The sequence below is a fragment of the Apteryx mantelli genome, chromosome 21 (assembly GCF_036417845.1).
Source record: "Apteryx mantelli isolate bAptMan1 chromosome 21, bAptMan1.hap1, whole genome shotgun sequence".
Lineage (NCBI taxonomy): Eukaryota > Metazoa > Chordata > Aves > Apterygiformes > Apterygidae > Apteryx > Apteryx mantelli.
Window position 1 is genome coordinate 1,707,980 of NC_089998.1, and position 18,761 is coordinate 1,726,740.

The window sequence follows — 18,761 nt, forward strand, 5'->3', positions numbered from 1 at the left end:
TCAATATCAGAGAATTACATGTATTTTCCATTGACTTTTTACTATCTAGGCATGATAACCCATTGCCCTCTGAGCAGGAAGCTAATTTCAGCTCAGTTTTCTTCTCTCCTTCCCCTTCTCTTTGTATAGATGATATAAGATATCTGGATCATACCAAGCAAAAACGATCATGGGACAACAAGGTTTCACATCCTGGATTCATGGTTGGACCCCCCTGTGAGCAAGTTTTTCATCCTCGTTTTTCTCATGCTAGTGTGATTTGATTTCTGTTAATAAATAACCTTTTTTTTTTTTACTTCTAGCTGATGGACCTTATATTTAGTTTCAGTTCTGCATCTTTCCAGCATTTATGATGCTTAACTTGGGACTCAGTATTTCTCAAGGCACCCATTGGAATGATTTATATGGGCTTTGCTAGTTCAGTGGCAGGTGGGTAATTCTAGAAATTAAAGATTGACTGCTTTTCACTGATATAACTATAAGCACTTAAGTAGTAAATATTACTATTCCTAATTTATAGAAAAGGAAATAAAGATACAGATTGAAAAGTGTCTTGCAGGAACAGGAACTCAGTAATGATAAAAAATTAAGAAAAGGATGGACCTGATCCTGCATTACTTCATCAAAATATCCTACTGACTTCAGTCAAAATCTACCTTGAATGAAAACGATAGATTAGGGCTCAGGAGCTGTATAGTGGCCTGTGTTAAATTAATCTGAGAATCTCATTCCAGTTGCTTTCAGCAGGTCTCTAAAAAAATTCACCAACATAAGTGGCACTAATTGGACCCCATGTCGGGAGAATTCACAGAAGAGCTTAGGACTGAATGGGCCTTGGAAACTGAACTCCCTCTCCTATCTAGATGTGGCTCCTTGAGGTCACAGTTAAAGCACACCAGGGGGTCAACATGGAAGAAGGTTGCTTTATTTTTACTTGTGCTTTACCTTTCCTGTATGCAGCTAGAATACTTCAATATTCATGCTTCTCAATGTATCACTTTTTACTTGCTCTCTACTTTACTATTCCCCCCTCCTCTTTTTCTCAAATGGAGAGGATTTTGGACTTTGTTCAAGTAAAATACACTTTCAAAACACAAACACTGATGATACACGATTATGAGCCTGAATGACAAGCAGTCATAAAGTGACTAAGAAAAGAGGCAGTGAGGAGGGCCTGCAGAAGGGGAAAGATTCAAAGAGTTCTCTTTAGTCCCATTCTGAACAACAGTAAATGGTTGGGCATCTATGAAGAGATTTCAAGAAAACAAGGTGATATTTTAGTTTGGACAGGAGAAGACAGGTTTGGAATAAATAAGTAGATCTGACAGCTGGCAACACAGAGATAATAGCTGAATCTGTGCTGGATGATGAGGTTACACCAAAATAAGATTTAGTGGAAGAGGAGAAGGCAGCAAAAATATAGCTCTACTAAATACCTTCAGAAAGTTGGAGATGTGATGTCAGAAAAAAAGGAGCAGCGAAGAAGTGATTAGAGAGGCAGCAGAAGAGAATGGGGTCATGGAAATCAAGGAGGACAAGATGTCGAAAAGGAGAATTCAGTCAACAACTCAGAATGCTGACATGTAAAGGAGGATGAAATTGGAACATTAGTTCCCAGCTTTAACACAGAAGAGGTCTAGACTGTATATAGATCAGACTAACTCCTAGGTACTCAGCTACTAGTGATAGCTTTTGAGTAAGTATGTAAAGCAATCAATCATTATAGATAGATATAAAAAAAAACAGAAGGACACACTTACTCAATTTATGCACACTACTATCTTATCAATTTGATAGCTAACCAATGACATAATAAAAGCAGCATAATAATGATTATTCAGCCTCTGAGAGAAGATAGCAAAGGAAGTAAAACGGTAGGGATTCTTTAGAAGTAGAAACATTTTAACTGTATCAGAATGTAATTTTGCAGCATAACAGTGTAAGAGATTATAATGTTGCAAAGGAATAGAATTAATCTGAACCCCAGAACCGCTCATGGTTATGGAAAATTAACACAGCAAACTTGAGAAACATGCTTTCCCAAAAGATAGTGCAGCTCCTCTTTGACCAATTGTCTTTCAAAACTTGTTATATTTTATTTCAATAAACTACTGGATTTACCATTGTTTTTTTCATTCTTCCACTTTCTAACACAATTGATAAATTCTTCAGATTCGATTTAGTAGAGGCAAATTAGCAATCTGATTATGTCATTTTGCATAAAACACTATAATTTAAACTAGTGATGTTGAGAAGGTTCAACACTGCAAAACAGCAAGCCCTTCACTTGGATATACTCCAAGGATTCTCTAAAGTGCTTTAGGAGCTTTATAGTCTGAAAATGAAGGATATTTTATGGAATACAACTGGTAGGAAGATTCTGTATTTACTAGTCACCATATAGCATCCTTAGGTTTCTTTCCAACATTGTTTTTGTTTATCTTGTAGATCACTGAAGTTCATGCAAAAAATCAGTCTCTTTAAGTTTACAAACCACATCATTTTTGCCAGTTACTTCTGTGAAATATTTCAATCTACAAGGGCAACATTTGACTTAGTGCTGAAAGGGACTCTTCTTAATTGTGAAAAGTGGCATCTTCAATGGCAACAATACTATTTTGACTTTTTATTATTGCACACCTAAAGTTACATGAGACTAATCCTATACACTGCTAATATATACATCCCTATAATTGTTCACACCAACTAATACAATCAGATATATTATTATGAATATGTCTAGTTATTTTTTATTTTTTATAAACTCTTGGATTTCATGATATCTGTCACAGAGGGCTGTTCATGGGCTGTTTATAAATTCTGCTAAAAAAGAATTGAAAACAATTCTCAATCACTTGCCTTCCAGTTCAACTGGGCATCCCAATATTGCTTTTGCTTTAGGAAGAGGAGCAGCTGATCTGTACTATCTGCTTCTGTATTAGGTTACATATCTCCACAATATATGCCTGTGTAAGTTTTCACTGTAAATTAATCTAAACCTTTTACTCATCTCTTAACTGGAATTATGTGTTTAATAACTTGATTAATATTGTGACCTGGAATATCTGTGAGAATATGTATATCTATTATATCTTTTTTAGACTGGGATGGCCAAAACTGAGTCAAATATTAAAGAGGAAACTGTACATTTAAAAAATCACCATATTTAATATAATGTTCATGGCTATTTTTAAACATAATACAGTTTGGCTTACTACTGCACACTCACTGGAGGTTTTATTTTCTTTGACTGATGCTCAGGTCTTTTGCCTGAGTTGCTATACTGAATTTCTTGTGGTAATTTACTCCTCATTCATCTAATTTTGATAGCTCTGTCAGAAGTTCCTAACAATTTTTTGTCTTGACAAAGCTGAATAACTATGCATCATCTGCATTTTTTGTAACTTTGGTGTCTATTCCCACCTTTTTGATCATTAACATATAATTTAATGTCAAGGCACAGAGTACATCTGAAGTGAGCCTCAAACAAATTTTGCTATGTTGAAAAAATATCTTTTATTCTACTACTAGCTTTCTGCATGTGAGACAGGTTTTAGCTGGAAATAGAGTAAATTTTAAAACATGCAAATAGTTTTGTAGACATGTTGGCAGCCATTATGCTGGGGAACTAGAAAAATATATTGTGCTTTCAGAGGGATAGGTCACTTAACTCTGATTATATCTTCCTTATCTAAGCAATGTGCAATTCTATTTCAACCATTTTTTATTACTGATATATATAGCTCCCTATGCTGACATTCCCAGAACCACCCTTCATACCTTTTAGAGGATAAGTTCTCTCTAGTCCTTTAGTACAGATACTGATTTTAATCAGATTGCATATTCTTATTAGTAGTTCAGAAATGTCTTTCTTAAATTCCCTTGGAATTTATTGATTTACCCTGTAGTTCTAGGAGTCTGTTTCTACATAATTTGTGAACTTGTTCCAGCACCTCTTCTTTTAATTCCTCTGTGTTTGACAGAATCCCCTCTTTATTACCTAACAGAGTGTAGTCTGGTGGTGTATCTATTTTCCCAAAAGCCATGCAGAAAATGCTAATGCAAACAAGTCATTTACCTTCATTTCAGTGCCTCTGTACTCTCATTAGCTTTCTTACTTTTCTACCAAATAGCCCACTGGACCTGCAAAATATTTGTAGGCTTGCTGCTTCTTAGTATTTGAAAAAAATATTGTTTTCATGTCAGACTTTCTTACTCTTCTACCAAATAGCCCACTGGACCTACAAAATCTTTTGTAGGCTTGCTGCTTCTTAATACTTGAAAAAAATCTTGTTTTCATGTCAGACTATATGCTCCTTAAATCCTCTGTCATCCTTCTAATCTCCACTGTGTATCTTAGCCACTGTACTTTATCCCTATTGACTTCACAAGACAATTTTTATGTTTAGAAAAATACACATTTCACTGTACTAACTTCTTGTACTTTCCTATAGCCATATTGCTTATTTTTTGCTTGTCAGCTTCTTTTTTTGTTTAGGATTATACATGCCTTCTGTTACACTGTTATGGTTGCTCAAGTAGCCTCCATGCTGAGTCTAAGGATTTTAATTTCCTCACTTGTGACTTTAGGGTCTTTTTAACTAGCTTCCTCATTTTTGGTACAATCTCTCCCCTGAGGATGTTGAAGTTAATTATATTGTGGTCACTATTACTTAGTGGTTCAACTTTAGTTACTTTATAAACTAACTCCTGTGTATTACTTGAGAGGCTTTTCTTGTCTTGGCTCTTTGTGGCTCTAAGATTAAAACAACTAACATATGTATCAAAACTTTTTTTTTTTTAATATCCCAGCAAAACATATTGGAAAGTCTAGGAAAATAAATGTACTTAAGGGGGAACTAATACAAAAGACTAAGGGCATTACTGTAACATTGGTGAAATGCCACCTAGTCTTCATTAACCATAAGCCTAGAATAAATCAAAACAATTAATTATTGCTCCATTTAGAGGCAGAAGTATAGGAGCATATTTATATCCCCACTATATAATTTTAAATAATACTACAAAAGAGTCAGGGCCAGTTCAAAAGAGAACTTCCAGCAGGACATTATCCCCATTTTAGAGAAAGGGAACACATTTACTGGCTTGCAAATACTGCCTGCTCCAGTTTACTATTTAAAGTTCCTTCATTAAATACGGAAGAGGTTGGTATTTCATAGCTCATGGTATTACCTCATTACGGCTTGATGTGGTACAGTTGCAGTAATTATATAAATAAGATTGACTTTTTATGGAGTATAAAATGAGTGATGATGTTTGGAGAAGTGCACTTGGATTTGTGATTTTTTTTTTTTTGCCAAATGGAATGGAATAATTAGCATCAGAGAACTAATCAAAGTAACATCTAGAAATAAGCTCTCACTCTTATTTTTCTTAAATAATATCTACAGTTTGGGAAGAGAGCTCTCCTGGACCGTAGACCTATAATTTGTCAAGGATAATTCTGCATGTTTTAAAAAATTACACAAAAGCTAGATGCTAATAAATGACAATAAGCAGACAATCCCCAGGTTAGTCAGGAACCCCTACATTCTTAATGGAATTAGTAGGCTTCTCCCCTAACCAGGTATTGGACACGAGACACATCTTATTTGAACCTCTTCTCAGACCAAAGGGAAGTATAAATAAGTGTGGAGAGACCTGGAACTTAATTACCTTTGTGTCAGTCTGGGGTAACATTACTGATGTCTTCTGAACATCAGTGCGGGAGTCTCAGTAACAGAACTTTGTGGGCCATCAACTCCATCTCACATATGCAAATTCAGAACAGCTAACGGCCATCTAGTACTAGCTGCTGCTAGAAAGGTAAGTTAGAATGTCATGCTCCAGCAATCATATGGAGTTACACTAACATGAAATGAGTATAAATTAAATAAGAATCAGACCCATACCATTTAATCAATGTTACACTGTTGAAGATTGCAGTCATTGGAATACTTGATAAATTTTCCAGATAGAAGTGTGAACTAAATCTTGATATTAACATTATGTAGCTCAATTTTGATATAAGCACATACTTTCTCATTGCCAAAACAAACAGCTTACATCACAAAAGTGCTATTTTAAGTCTTCTTAATAACAATTTAAAAATAATAACTGGTGACAACATCTTGTCTGATGACATCTTAATAAGTATATGGGACATCAATAGTTATCATGTTACCCTGCACTATGGCAGAAAGGATAAATAGATTCTCTCTTAGAAGGGCAGTGAAGCTGATACTGCTCGTGGTCTTTTGTTTTATGGTGACTGTAGTGATTATATTTGAAGCCTTACTCAAAACACATTTTATGGTTATGTAAACAAGCTGTTGTGGTAATTACTACTGAAAATTCAAGATGTACAAACTTGAAAAAAATTAGTATTCCATCAAATCTATGAGACAGGAAAAACTGAAGAAAATCATAGAGCTCAGTGGTATACTTCATACCAAGATTTTTTTTTTTTTTTTGTAGAATAAGTGCAAGAAAATATAAAATCATGTTTTAAATAAAACATATTATCAGCTAGATACACTGTATTTTATAAATTCCTTCCTTTGTTCTTTCTTTCTCTCTTTCATGTATCTGAGTTCATCAGCTTAAGCTGGGCAGTCTACTGTACAAGAGTTTAGTGTCTTATGAAGTAAGTACTTCCCTCTGCTCCAGCAACTTGTGTCTTGCTGTTCTGGATTTCTCCTAAGTATCCTTGTTCTTCCAGGCTCATTAATAACTTGGAGGGACTTGAATGTAGCAGCCTGATTTACATCAGTGATCTTATTCCTTTCAGCACAGGAGGGTTATCTTTTCTGTGACAAAGGCTATCACAGATATGAATAACAATTTTCATACTGGGCTTCTTTTTGTCTAGCTGGAATCACATCATTATAGATTTTGCCTCATAAATCTGACTTTGCTTTATAGAGCAGTAAGGGTATAGCCAGCACTCTGCCATCACAGCAAGGTGAATAGAGAAGAGTAACTTAGGTCAGTTACTTCTTTATTATTGGCAGATGAAATAATGTCTTCAACAGCTTCAGAGCAAGAACCAGCCAGGCAGTGTTTCGACTATGAGGGCAGAGTCAGTCTGAGAAGCCATAGCAAGAGTTTTTATGCTAGATGCCAGAAGTGACACGTAAGTCTCAGAGTAAAGCAAACCACTAACTAGGTAACCTACTATTATTTTAGAACTGCTTGGGTGAAAATTTGGAGATTGGAACCTGTACATCATTTTCAGGTAACAAACATACAGGAGTTCTGTCAACTGTGGTAGACTGCGGGAAGAGGACGTTAAACAGTGCAAAGCGTTTACCAGTGCAACATCGATTTCATCTGGGTGGAATTGTATTAAAAAAAAAAAGTCAGGATCCCAGCAGCAAAACCTCGGGCGTCCTTTAGAAAAGCGAGAGGCATTTAACGCTTTTCAGCAGATTTGATTGTTTCTACTGTCTGACACAGTAATATGTGTTATCCCTGCACATGTGCACGTTTGAGACGTGCACTCTATAAACCCGATGAATAATACCCGTTAACGTCTGTGAAGGAGCCACCCGCAAGGCGTTCCTCCACCCCAAGGGTTCCTCCACCCCAAGGGTTCCTCCACCCCGTTCCCGCAGGCACTGCGGGGGGCAGGGGGCGGGGCCGCCCTGCCGCAGGCCCCACGCCGATTGGCTCCCTGCAGAGCCACGCCCACAAGGGAGCTGCCTGGCCAATGGGAGCAAAGCTGCGGCAGGCGCGGGGCGCACCCGGAGGAGGGCAAGGCAGGAACCGTGCCCAGGCTCTCCTTGCAGTGGTAATTTGGGGCTTTCGTTGTATTATTTATTTAATCCACATAATCATGTGGGTTTTTTTAAATAGCCCTTAATAAGATTATTGATAGCTTTCCTCCTCTTCTTCAGCTTTTTTCTTAGTTCATCCCCAGGTATCTCCGGTGCCATATTGCCATAATACCCATTCATGGTCCTGCTCCATGCGTGGTGTTTTAGCCACTCAGTTTTGCAATTCATATAGAAAGCTCTACAGAGCGCTTCTCACTTCAAACTTATAAGTTTTGAATCATCTTTGGCAAATTGAAGTTGACCTGTGAGGAATATGTCAAAGGGAAGATTTATATCTAAAAATCATACATGAATTATGGAAAAAAGCATGATGCCAAACTACAGCTCCTTTGGAATTAGCCACAGATTGTTTCCAAGGACATGTAGAAGCAATATTTAATTGTTACCAAAATTCACATTTATCTTTTTAGGAACTGATAATAATTTCTGCTTCATTGGAAAAAACTGCTCTTTTTCCAGCAGTCTAATAAAATAATGATGGATGTTGATACTTGGAGATATAAACAATGTAAGCAAAAATGTGCATCTCCAAAAAATAGGGATGCATATCTGTTAAAATGGAGTGTAACAAACTTTCAGAAGTGGTATAGTAATAGTCTGTAAGAAAAGAACTTGACAATGAATAAAAAAGCTTAAAAACTTAGAACGTAAATTTTGGAAATGTCAGATAAAGTATTGATCCAGAAAATGTCCTTGATTTAAAAACACAGTTATAAAATTAAGCATTGCCACATAGAGTTCTAACTTAATTTTACTTTGGTAAGTAATTTTCTCTTTAAGAAGAGAATTCAAAGTTGCCATACTGAAGTGCTTACAGAGACAGCGGTACTTCAAGACAAAACCTGCTGCTCTGCACTGGAGAGTGCCCTGAGGTAAAGGTAGAAGCTTAAGGAATTTATAACTAGAAGGAGTTCTCAAATGAGGAGAGCGCTACATTACATGACAAAGACAAAGGACAGAAAAGGCGTGAATAAAAGTGAATGTGGGGATGATGTTGACAGGAGACAGTATAAAAATGGTGCCTAATGCAACATGTCTGTAAAAAACAAACAAACAAACAAAAAGAAACAAAGTGTGCTGATTTCCTAACTATAATATTTTTCTAAGCAGCAAATTTCTTTATACTGAACAGGCTTCTCCTCTTATTCAAATACTTAGACAGACCCATCAGGCAAGGTCCGAGTCTCTAGGCTTTTAGAAATACATATAAAAGTTTTGGCTTTTTAGCATAAGAACTTAGACAAAAAAAAAAACAACTGAAGAGAAGAGTTTTTTCCATTTAATTCTAAAAGCATAAGATCCACAATCACTTTCATCATTCAGAAAGTGAATTTCATAGTTGCCAAAATCTAGCTCCCATGAAAGATATCTTCTACCTTGAAGGATAAGTTGTAGAGCCTGAAATGAACTTTTTGTTCAATGGGAATTAGATATCTGGAGTAACAGAACGTTCTACTGACAAGCTTTACTGTGAAGCATAGGGATTCTTGATTTTTGCACTTATGACTTCATTCATGGATTTCAGGAACTGTGATAGACAAACCAAAAGATCAGCGCACGAGTATTGGTCTGCAGCCCATAGGAGAAGATGCCATGTTCTGATCATTCATAGATTTAATAGGAATTTTTGCAATGCAAAGAATCCAAAAGAATCCTACAACCATACAATGAAGCATCATGTGATCTCCCAAAAGGCAAGAGTACTTCAGAGAGCTCACTGTTTCCTGATTGCTGCATTTCCCCAGCTTGGCTTTAGGTTCAGGAATCATCCATTCTTTATCCATGCTCTGCTTGCAAAAGAAATATACAGGCTAATCAGATTGATAGTTCTTACACCTGAACTTTATCACTACTTACAGGTATTGAGCAATGCAAGAGGGAATGCAGAATTTCAGTACATCTACAGAGCAGAGGAACATTTTTTTTTAAATAATCATCCTCTGACATTAGTTTGGAAAGAGCCAAACTCGAGAGGAGGAAAAAGATAAATTAAAAAACACTTTTTTTAAATTTCTTTTAAAATAATAATTAATTTCCAGTCATTTTGACTTTTTTTTTTTTTTTCCAAAGGAGAAGACTTGTGATTCTTTAAATCTTTAGGTCAAAGATATAAATGCTTAAGACCTTGAGGCAGAAAGTGTGATTGATATTGTAAGTGATGCAAACAATGGAAATAATTAAAGAGAAGAAAATACAGTGCCTGACAGGGAAATCCTTGCACAGTTAAAGCCAAAGAACAGATAGTTCTGGTAGACATTTTGCTAGTTTCCCCATAAAATTACACAACTTTTTTGTTAGTCATAAGAGATTCTGGTGGGTGGGTGGGGGATATGTAGTCTGAGAGACAGTAGCACAAGGAAGTGTTTGCCATATTTAGATCTCCTTTCACTAAAAATGTAGAGGTCATTTCAGGTCAACTATCCTGGGCTCTTTTCTTTAGGGGAATGAGTCTCCAGCATGGCTCTTTATGTTAAGCGATTTCATGGGCCTGAGTTATAGCTATTGGTATAATCACAGGTTTCAGAAATAAGAGTAGTTATTTCTTATTTCTTTGTGAATGGAGAATGAAAAGGTCATTCAGTGTATGGTACTTCAAACACTTAAAAGGAAAGGTATTTTACTGGCTGTTATGTACTATATAGAAAGTACACATAATGTTGCCACACTGCTATGCAGAAGTGGAAGAAAACAGCCATTAAGATTTCATTAAGTTTGTCTTATTTTTAAAACAAGAAGAAAAAATTAAGCCCATGTATTGAACCACTTAAGAACCGCATGCCATAGACACTGGATTTGCAATAACAGGCAAGTCGAAAGAAATCTCCTGTAACAAACCTTCTCTTCAGATGTGTAATGAGGGAGGGGATGTTCAGATATGCATGTACAAACAAACACATCTATCTTTAACAGAAACCCAGTGACAGTATTTTAGGATCATCTGAAAATTCAGGTTGGAAGGGACCTCAGGAGGTCTCTAGTCCAATCTCCTGCTCCAAGCAGGGTCAGCCATGAGTCAGACCAGGTTGTTCAGGCTGTGATCCAGTCAGGTCTTGTGCAGTCTCCATCCTTGGATGTTGTCAACTTTTCTTCTCCGGATGATCTTGTCCAATACTGTTTACTGGTAACAGACAACTTATACAACAGACTAACTTACAGGACCTCACATGCTCTGAAAGTTACATCTGGTTGCATCAGAGCCTAGCTGGCTGGCTGGCTACTGGGGCCATAAATCTAGTCTTAAGCGTACCTTACTTTGTGCTCTTAAAAAAAAATATATATATATATATATATATATATATATATATATATCTCACACATACTGAGGTATTTCTAAAAAAAACAAAAAAAAACAAAAAAAACCCACACCTGAGGTCAAAGGAAAACTTCCTTTTCTTTTTATGCTTGATATTACTACATCAATGTCATTAGACTTTGACTGATTTTCTCAGGCAACCGACTCAGATTGGTTGAACTTCTTGAAATTGATCGTAGGACTCAAAAACATGTTTAGCAAATGAAAAATGTAAACATACATAATGGATGGATATATATCATATGGATATAATTTTTTTCTTATATTTATTGGAAAGATTTTTAGGCCATTTCATATTGCCACTCTTCTAAAGTCATTACCATCAGTGTAATAATCACATATTATCCAAATAGATGCTTATATCTATTTTCCCCTTGACATTTTTTAAGTGGAAGACAGCCATATGCCTGAAGGATCTAGGAGATCTGTGCTATGCCAACAATAATATTTGTGTTCAATACTACTTGGACTGATACACTGATAAAATACATAGATTTGTATTTTAACGCAGATAAATCCTCAGTGTAGATAATTTTACGTTCTGAAGTCATGAAATGGCAACTTTTTAAAGCTACCACAATGTCTGTTGGAGGAGTCTATCTAAAACTGATAACATTGTACTCAGTGAAAAATCCTTTTTAAAATTCTCATATCTCAGCTTTTTTCATTGACTGATACCCCGCATTCACCTCTACCAAGAGACAGTTTACTTATTTCCACACTGAACTGCCTGTGCTATTTCATATCTGAAAATCTTGTCAGTCCAGGCTTTTATTTAACTAGGTTTTTGATTACTCCTATTAGAAAGCTTGAGATACATCTGTATTTCTTATTTTGACCATACAATGGTAAGGTCTATGAAATGAGTGACATGAAGAAGGTAAATAGGAGACAGCCCTTCCCTAACTCTTCTAATGTAAAACTTGGTGCAGAGGCAAATGAAAATACTGTGGGAGGTTCAACACAAACAAAAGGAGGTGGTTTTTCACCCAGCATGCAATTAAGCTATGGAAACTCCATGCCACAGACAGTAGTGGATTCTAAATTATACATAGGTTTAAAAGCAACTGAGCAAATTAATGGAAGAAAAATTCATCTAAAGCTATTATATATAGAGGCAGCACGTCCAGCTGAGAAAATACATGAATTTACTGAAGGCATGGAGAGTGTTCTACATGCCATGGCCTTACATTCTTCCTTAAATGTCTGATATCAGTCATTTTTGGAGATGGAATGCTGAGCTAGGCAGACCTTAGGTTTAAATCATTGGTTATGTTTGTATGACTGCTCCGTTTTCTTCTGTATTTCCCAGAAACCGGTTGCAGCATTTCAGTTTCTCCAATTACAGATTGTTTCTTAATCAGTAGGAAGGAACAAGCACTTGTAACCCACTTCCATCAATATGAGTAAGTACATATGCTGAATTAAATAACTCTTGTTTCAGGGCATGAACTAGTCTCTCTGAAGGCTAACTAACAATCCTAACAATGTCTGATGAATCACAGTATAGAAGCATTAAGAACAGGCTTTTTTCTAAAGCAACATATGTGACCACTTCTGGAAGCTGTTTGCACATCAGACAGGCCAACGACCTGATCCATAACTCATGAGGTATATTGTTTGGCAATGAAAAGAATTACCAGTTTGAGGTTGATAAAATTAACTTGTGCTTCACAACTAAAAATAATATCTTAAATAAGCTTTACATAAGTTTATAAACACCAGTAGAGTTTTCCCTGATCTTCACCCACTGAGATATCTGGAAAACCATATATGCACATCAATATTACTTAAGTAGCAGTATATTCTGTTTCAAGGAATAACTTTTTAAATGAAGCTAAACTATTGATCTATAAAGCTAACATCTTGCCACTCTCATTGACTGAGATGTAGCAGTGACAATTTCCTGAGTAAATTCAGATTACAGTATGCTCCAGAAGGGTTGTCACTCAGTGAGGAGAAGCAGTAATTGCTCTTCCATGTATTTTTGTTGCCATGGGTGCATCAGGTACTCAAATATGGGTTCAGTCACACTCACCGAGATTCATGCCAGAGCGTACAGCATGGGATCTTTACTTCTAAGGTATTGAACTAATCCTTTTTGGTCAGTCTGGAAAGTATCCTAAGGCTTTCAGTCTTAATTCCTGGATTATTTTCTTCTGCCTGAACTTTCCCTTCTCTTCTCTTTTGTTTGCTATTAATGCTTCATCTCTTCTGGGAGGGTGATTCACAGTTAAGCAGCTCATCCATTCTGAGACAGTCAAAAACACTGCCCTATGGGTAGGCCAGCAGGCATTGCTGTAACCCTTGTGTGGATAAACCCTTCTCTTTCCTTAGGGGCTTCACTGTCTACTGTGCCGTAACTGTTATACAATTATGATCAAAACATCAGGCCAGATGTGGACATTAGTACCATCAACAGAATTGGAGAAAATGAAGTGTGGGTTACCTAATGAGCAGCTTGTTTACGTAAATACACCACATAAATAGAGAAAAAAAAATTCTGCAGCTTCAAACACAAATGAACATTAGGCAGGTACAGAGATAAACATTCCTGCACTTGAATATCTACAGTGGGTTTAACATTTTTGTTCTCCTGTTTTTTTAAGCACTTTAACTTACAAAGCATAGCTTTCATGACCTGATCAACTCTTCAATATTCAGTCTCTAGTTAGCTGAACCTTTCAATGAAGTCTCCTATTTTATAATCCCCTATTAGAGGGTACAGGTGCCATCCTGTACCCATGCACTGGATTCTGGAATATACCTGACTTCAGTTGCTGGATATATACAAGATAAAGTTACAGCATACCGTACTAATTCCATACTGAGTGTCTGCTTTAGCCTTTAACAAGAAGTTTTGGAGACCCATTTTCTCCTCACCTTTCTGGTTTCCTCTGTCTTAGCATTACTAGATTTACAAGCTGACACTTGTTTTATTAGGCAGTATTTTAAAATAAAGTTTCCGAAGATTGAATTCACAGTGTTCTTGTTGCCAGTCCCATTAATGTGTCTCCTGTAGCAAGGATGGAGCCTTACAAGTTTCTATACACATTTCCATTTATTTATTAAATTCCCCTGTATTAACTGTGAGCTTGAGGTTAAGTCATCTTCTTTCTGAAATACACTAATGTACTGGCTTTCAGATTGATTCTCTTACACTCACATAACCTATATAACTGTAATATTTCCTGCTCAAAAGTTTTAGCATGGATCTGCACATTATCCAGGCTGAGAAACTGTTGATGAACAGATACCAACATGTGGTTGCTATTATGATTCCTTCCCATAGGGATAGGAAAATACGTTCATTGCAAATCAGTCACCTACAAAATACATGTTTCACTGAAACACATTTTAAAGGCAATTACCAAACACCAATTTTGCAAGCCACCTTTCCTGGCATTCATTAGTTATCAGCCACTGTCAGTTCATCCACCAACTCAGCTAGCCAGTCCTCTTAGTCTAGCTCTCAAAAATCCAGTTTTCATACCTAGTTTTCTCCATATTTTGGAGAATACATACTTCTTAACCACTCACTCCTCTGTGAGGGGATTTAAACTGCTCATTTGACTCACCTAGCCTTTTCAACCTTAATACGTCCAGTCTAAAACCCATCAAATTTAAACCACTTTACTATTATTGCATATTCCATTGTCCCTACAAAATGTTTATAAGGCCTGTTCATATTAGTGAGATTACCATAACTTAAACAAACAACAACAACAACAACAACAACAAAAAGCACTACACAAAACATAGCAAAACCAAAGCTGTGGTTATCTAGCTCTACCTCTTAAGTAGAATGCTAATCCATTTTCTACAGAGGGCAATGAAATTTCAGACACTATGTCAGCCACTCTTATGATTATAATAATTTTCCTTATTATCAGGGTTTTCTCTACTGCACCAGCATTGCTTTTACTAGCTTCCTTAATTTTTTTCCTCGTTATTGACTGCTTTTTTTGCTTTAATAACCAATTTAACAGTATTTCTATGAACTTACCTTCATTTGACAGTTATACCTATAATCTTACTGAGATTACTAGAGTTTACTATCTTGGTTCAGTTAGTAAGAAGAGCATCCCTGGTCTGAACACAGTTATTTTGGTTATAAAGCTACCTTATATCAGTATGGATATTTCTGTATGAGACCGGAAACACAGACGTAGGTCACCTTTATACAGTACACGTCAGGGAGCGGGAAAGGCCAGCAGCACCTTAGGAAAGGGAAGCCAGGAGCTGAGGTGACCTCACTGAGCAGGCACAGGATCGCAGACCTGAGCCAGGCAAGCAGCACGGAGATGGTGGCACCACCGGGCCCTATTAACAGCCCAGCAATCATCCAACAACAGCTAGGTAACAAACCAGGCCCAAGGGCAATCCCGCAAATCCAAGCAATAAATCAGTAACAGGGCTCAGAGAAGGTACAAGTGCGACATAGCTCAAGCAGTGACCGAATGCCCAGGCCTGAGCTTAAGTGTAGCTCCTGGGCCCCTAGGCAGAGGGTGTGGGTGGAGGCCCCAGGTGACCTTGACAGGGGCAGTTAAGGCCTGTTGGTGTGCTCAGGACCCTGTCTGTATAAATGCATCCATACCACTAGCACCTTTACCAGTATAACGATTTCAGTCCAAAAAAAAAACAACCCAAAAAACAGACTGGCTGTGCCAATAATGCATAGAAACAGGCCTGTCTGTTAAAAAATCCATGATCCAAATTACAATCCTCTTTGTCTTTATATGTATTAGATAAAAATTTATACTTACATGGCTCTTAAGAGATATGGTCCATCTTTGTTGTTGGTGACCTCTATCTTTTTTTCAACTGCTGCGTGGAAAGATTTCATCCTATAGTAAATACTGCCTCCTCCTCCCTAAGGTGAGCTTAATTTGAAAGACTGTGGTCAGATTAGGATCAATAAATCAGATCACTGTGCAGATTTATTGTGTGGTATTTGAATATGCTGGAGCTGAGTCTTATTGGCCCTCTGCCAGATTCAGATGGATTTTTTTTTTTTTCTTAGGCCTTGGTTATACCCTAAAGTCAGTTGATAGTTGGCATCAAATGCTTGTCTCATATCTTGACAATCTGGGCTTCTTCTGGTGTTCACTTCCACAAAAATATCTGATCTCATGTACTCAAATTAATATTAGAAACACTCCTTTCTTCTCATCTCCCCAAACATTTATTTGACTTAATGTAACAGTGAATAAATCTTCTGGGAATTTTCCCATAAATGTTTACTATATTTTGTAGTTACTATTTGAATGAGGACAGTGTGATTTCTCCTATCCAGCCTCCCTGGGGAGCAAATGGGAAGGAAAAATATTGGATATATTCTCTTTCCCAGCTTTCTCATGACTAGATTCTTCAGCCAAGCAGTTGGCATCCCCGGTGGTCTGCAGATTTGGAGGTCTTTTCAAGGGCAAATTTCCAGGTTTTTTATTCCTCACTGCACATCATCTCCAACTCTAAAAAGTTAGAAACTGTTATACTATGTTTGAAATTGCCCAGAGCTTCCTGAAAACTTCCTGTAAAATGTTTTTAATAATAAAATCGCTGAGTACGTATTTGATCCTTTTTGCCAACTGCCATAAGGCACGTTTCAAAATCTGACTTTTTAATTTTTGAGTCAACATTAGCTGTGGTTTCAGCGGAGTGCATTTCATCTCTTCTTCACTTCTTTCGAAAAGCCTCCAGTTCCCTTTTTGACTTTACTCGGGCTTTGCAATTCTTTCGAGCCATCTTTTACTGCCTTTCCGTCAGCTTTGATTTCTTTGACCAGCTGTGCAAAATGCTCTATCACAGCCCTGCAAGAGTAACAACAGCTCAGAGCCCCTCTTTTTGACAACTCGGCCTTTTTTTTAAAATATAAAACCCTCTTCTATAGCCCCGAGGCATCGGACACACATTTCTGACTGGGGCTGGGGTCTGCTTTGTTCCACTCCACATACAGGCCCGGCTGGGGATGGCTCTTCTCCTTACAGGGCTTTTGGGGACGGGCAGTCCTGCTGCTCCTCTGGTCTGAATACCAGTCCCCAGCGCACTGCTGCGGACTCCGCACCATTTTGGCCCTGTTCAGGAGGGCGTTTGAGGATCCCTTCAGCCCCCCCCCGAGAGGCAGCTCTCGCCCGTGACCGGCCGCTCGAGGGGTCGCCCAGCCCCCGGCGCGCCGAGCCGCTCTTGGCGCTGAGCGCGGCCCCGCTCCGCGCGCGCGCGCCGCCCGCCTGAGGGAAGCGCCCTGAGGGGAGCGCGTGCTCCCGCCCGCCGCGGCGCGAGGCCGCCGCCCGCGTTGCCATGGCGACGCGGCGGGGCGCGCGGCCGGCGCCAACGGTCGCGGCCGGCCGTTGGCGCCGCCCGCGCGCGGCCCGCTGCACTACAGCTCCCGGCAGCCTCCGCGCCGCGCCGTGACTCGGCGCGGGCGACGGCGGCGGCGACGGCCGGGATGGAGTGAGGGGGCGAGCGGCGGAGAGAGCGCAGCCCACCGAGCTCCGGCCCCCTCCCCTTTCTCTCTCTGGCCCGGGCCTATGCGGCCCCCCAGAGACCATGGGATCCAGGATCAAGTGAGTGCCCGCCGGAGCTCGCAGGCCCTGAGGAAAGCGGGGGGGCTCTGGAGAGAGGGGGACTTCCCCGCCCTCCTTCCAGCTCGGCATGAAGGCCGCGCGGGCGAGACCCCGGCCGAGCTTGCAGGCCTCGAGGGAAGGGCGAGTCAGGGGGGCCGAAAGAAGGGGGAAGAGTGGCTTCCACCTCCCCAGGCCAGCTCGCAGGCCGGGGAGGGAGGAGATGGCGGGGCAGAGGCCCCCCGCCATCGAGCCCAGCTCAGCGGGGGACGCGACCTCCCGCCTCCCGCCCTGCTCTGAGGAGGGGAGAAGAGTGTTGTTTCCCGCCTTCGTACCCCAAGTTGGCCTGTTCTCTGCTATCCTTCTCCCCGCCTTCAAGTCTCCATGTGATAGCGTGGAGGGCCGGGCTGTGAGGGCAGTTTTCTAGAGGTGCAGGCCTTAAGGAGGATTGGGGATGCTGGAATGGGAATGTCTTCATTGTCGGCACCATCTGCTTCTGTTCTGGGGATGTGGTAGAGTGGAGAGAGCTTAAAGCCTGGTTGCCTAGGTTAGGGTGTGCTAAAAGAAAGATGGATATTCTAGCTATGATGTCTTGAAAGTGCATTAGCAAGGGAATTTGGGGGAAGGAGACAAGTGGTGGAAGTGATTAATATCTTGAACCTGCTGCTCCTTGCCCTAAGTATTTTTTTTTAATTTTCATAAAATGGGGAGTTGATTTATTGGTAAGCCCTATTGGTATGTTTGGCATTGTCACATTAAAGATCTCAGTTCGTTCATATGCTGTTCCAGACAAACTGTGATAACTGTTTCAGAGACAGGCAGAGGTATAATAAAACTGCCAGTAACAAAAGAGTGCTGACGTGTTTGTACATGAAATATGTGTAGATAGAATGGAGACATCCATTTAGCTTGTATTTTGTTGAACAGTTCCTGTAGGTGCTGTTGAGCAATTGCTTTTCCTTCTTTAATGCACTGTTCTTCAAGATTACCTAGGGTTTTAACTTTTCACCTCTTTTGTTTAGCTTGAAGATGAGGCTGGAACAAACATAG

General features: G+C 39.0%; 1 protein-coding gene across 5 annotated transcripts in view; it reads left to right on the plus strand.

The window, feature by feature from the left end:
* Nucleotides 1-17,586: 17,586 nt before the first annotated feature.
* Nucleotides 17,587-18,761, plus strand: part of DENND1A (DENN domain containing 1A) — a 228,105-nt gene continuing 226,930 nt past the window's right edge. For all 5 annotated transcript variants that reach the window (XM_067308804.1, XM_067308803.1, XM_067308805.1 and 2 more), the window contains exon 1: nucleotides 17,587-17,714. Coding sequence is in view for 4 of the 5 variants with exons in the window: in XM_067308803.1 (XP_067164904.1) it covers nucleotides 17,698-17,714 (17 nt within the window). In the remaining variant the exon portion in view is untranslated. The remainder of the gene's footprint in view (nucleotides 17,715-18,761) is intronic.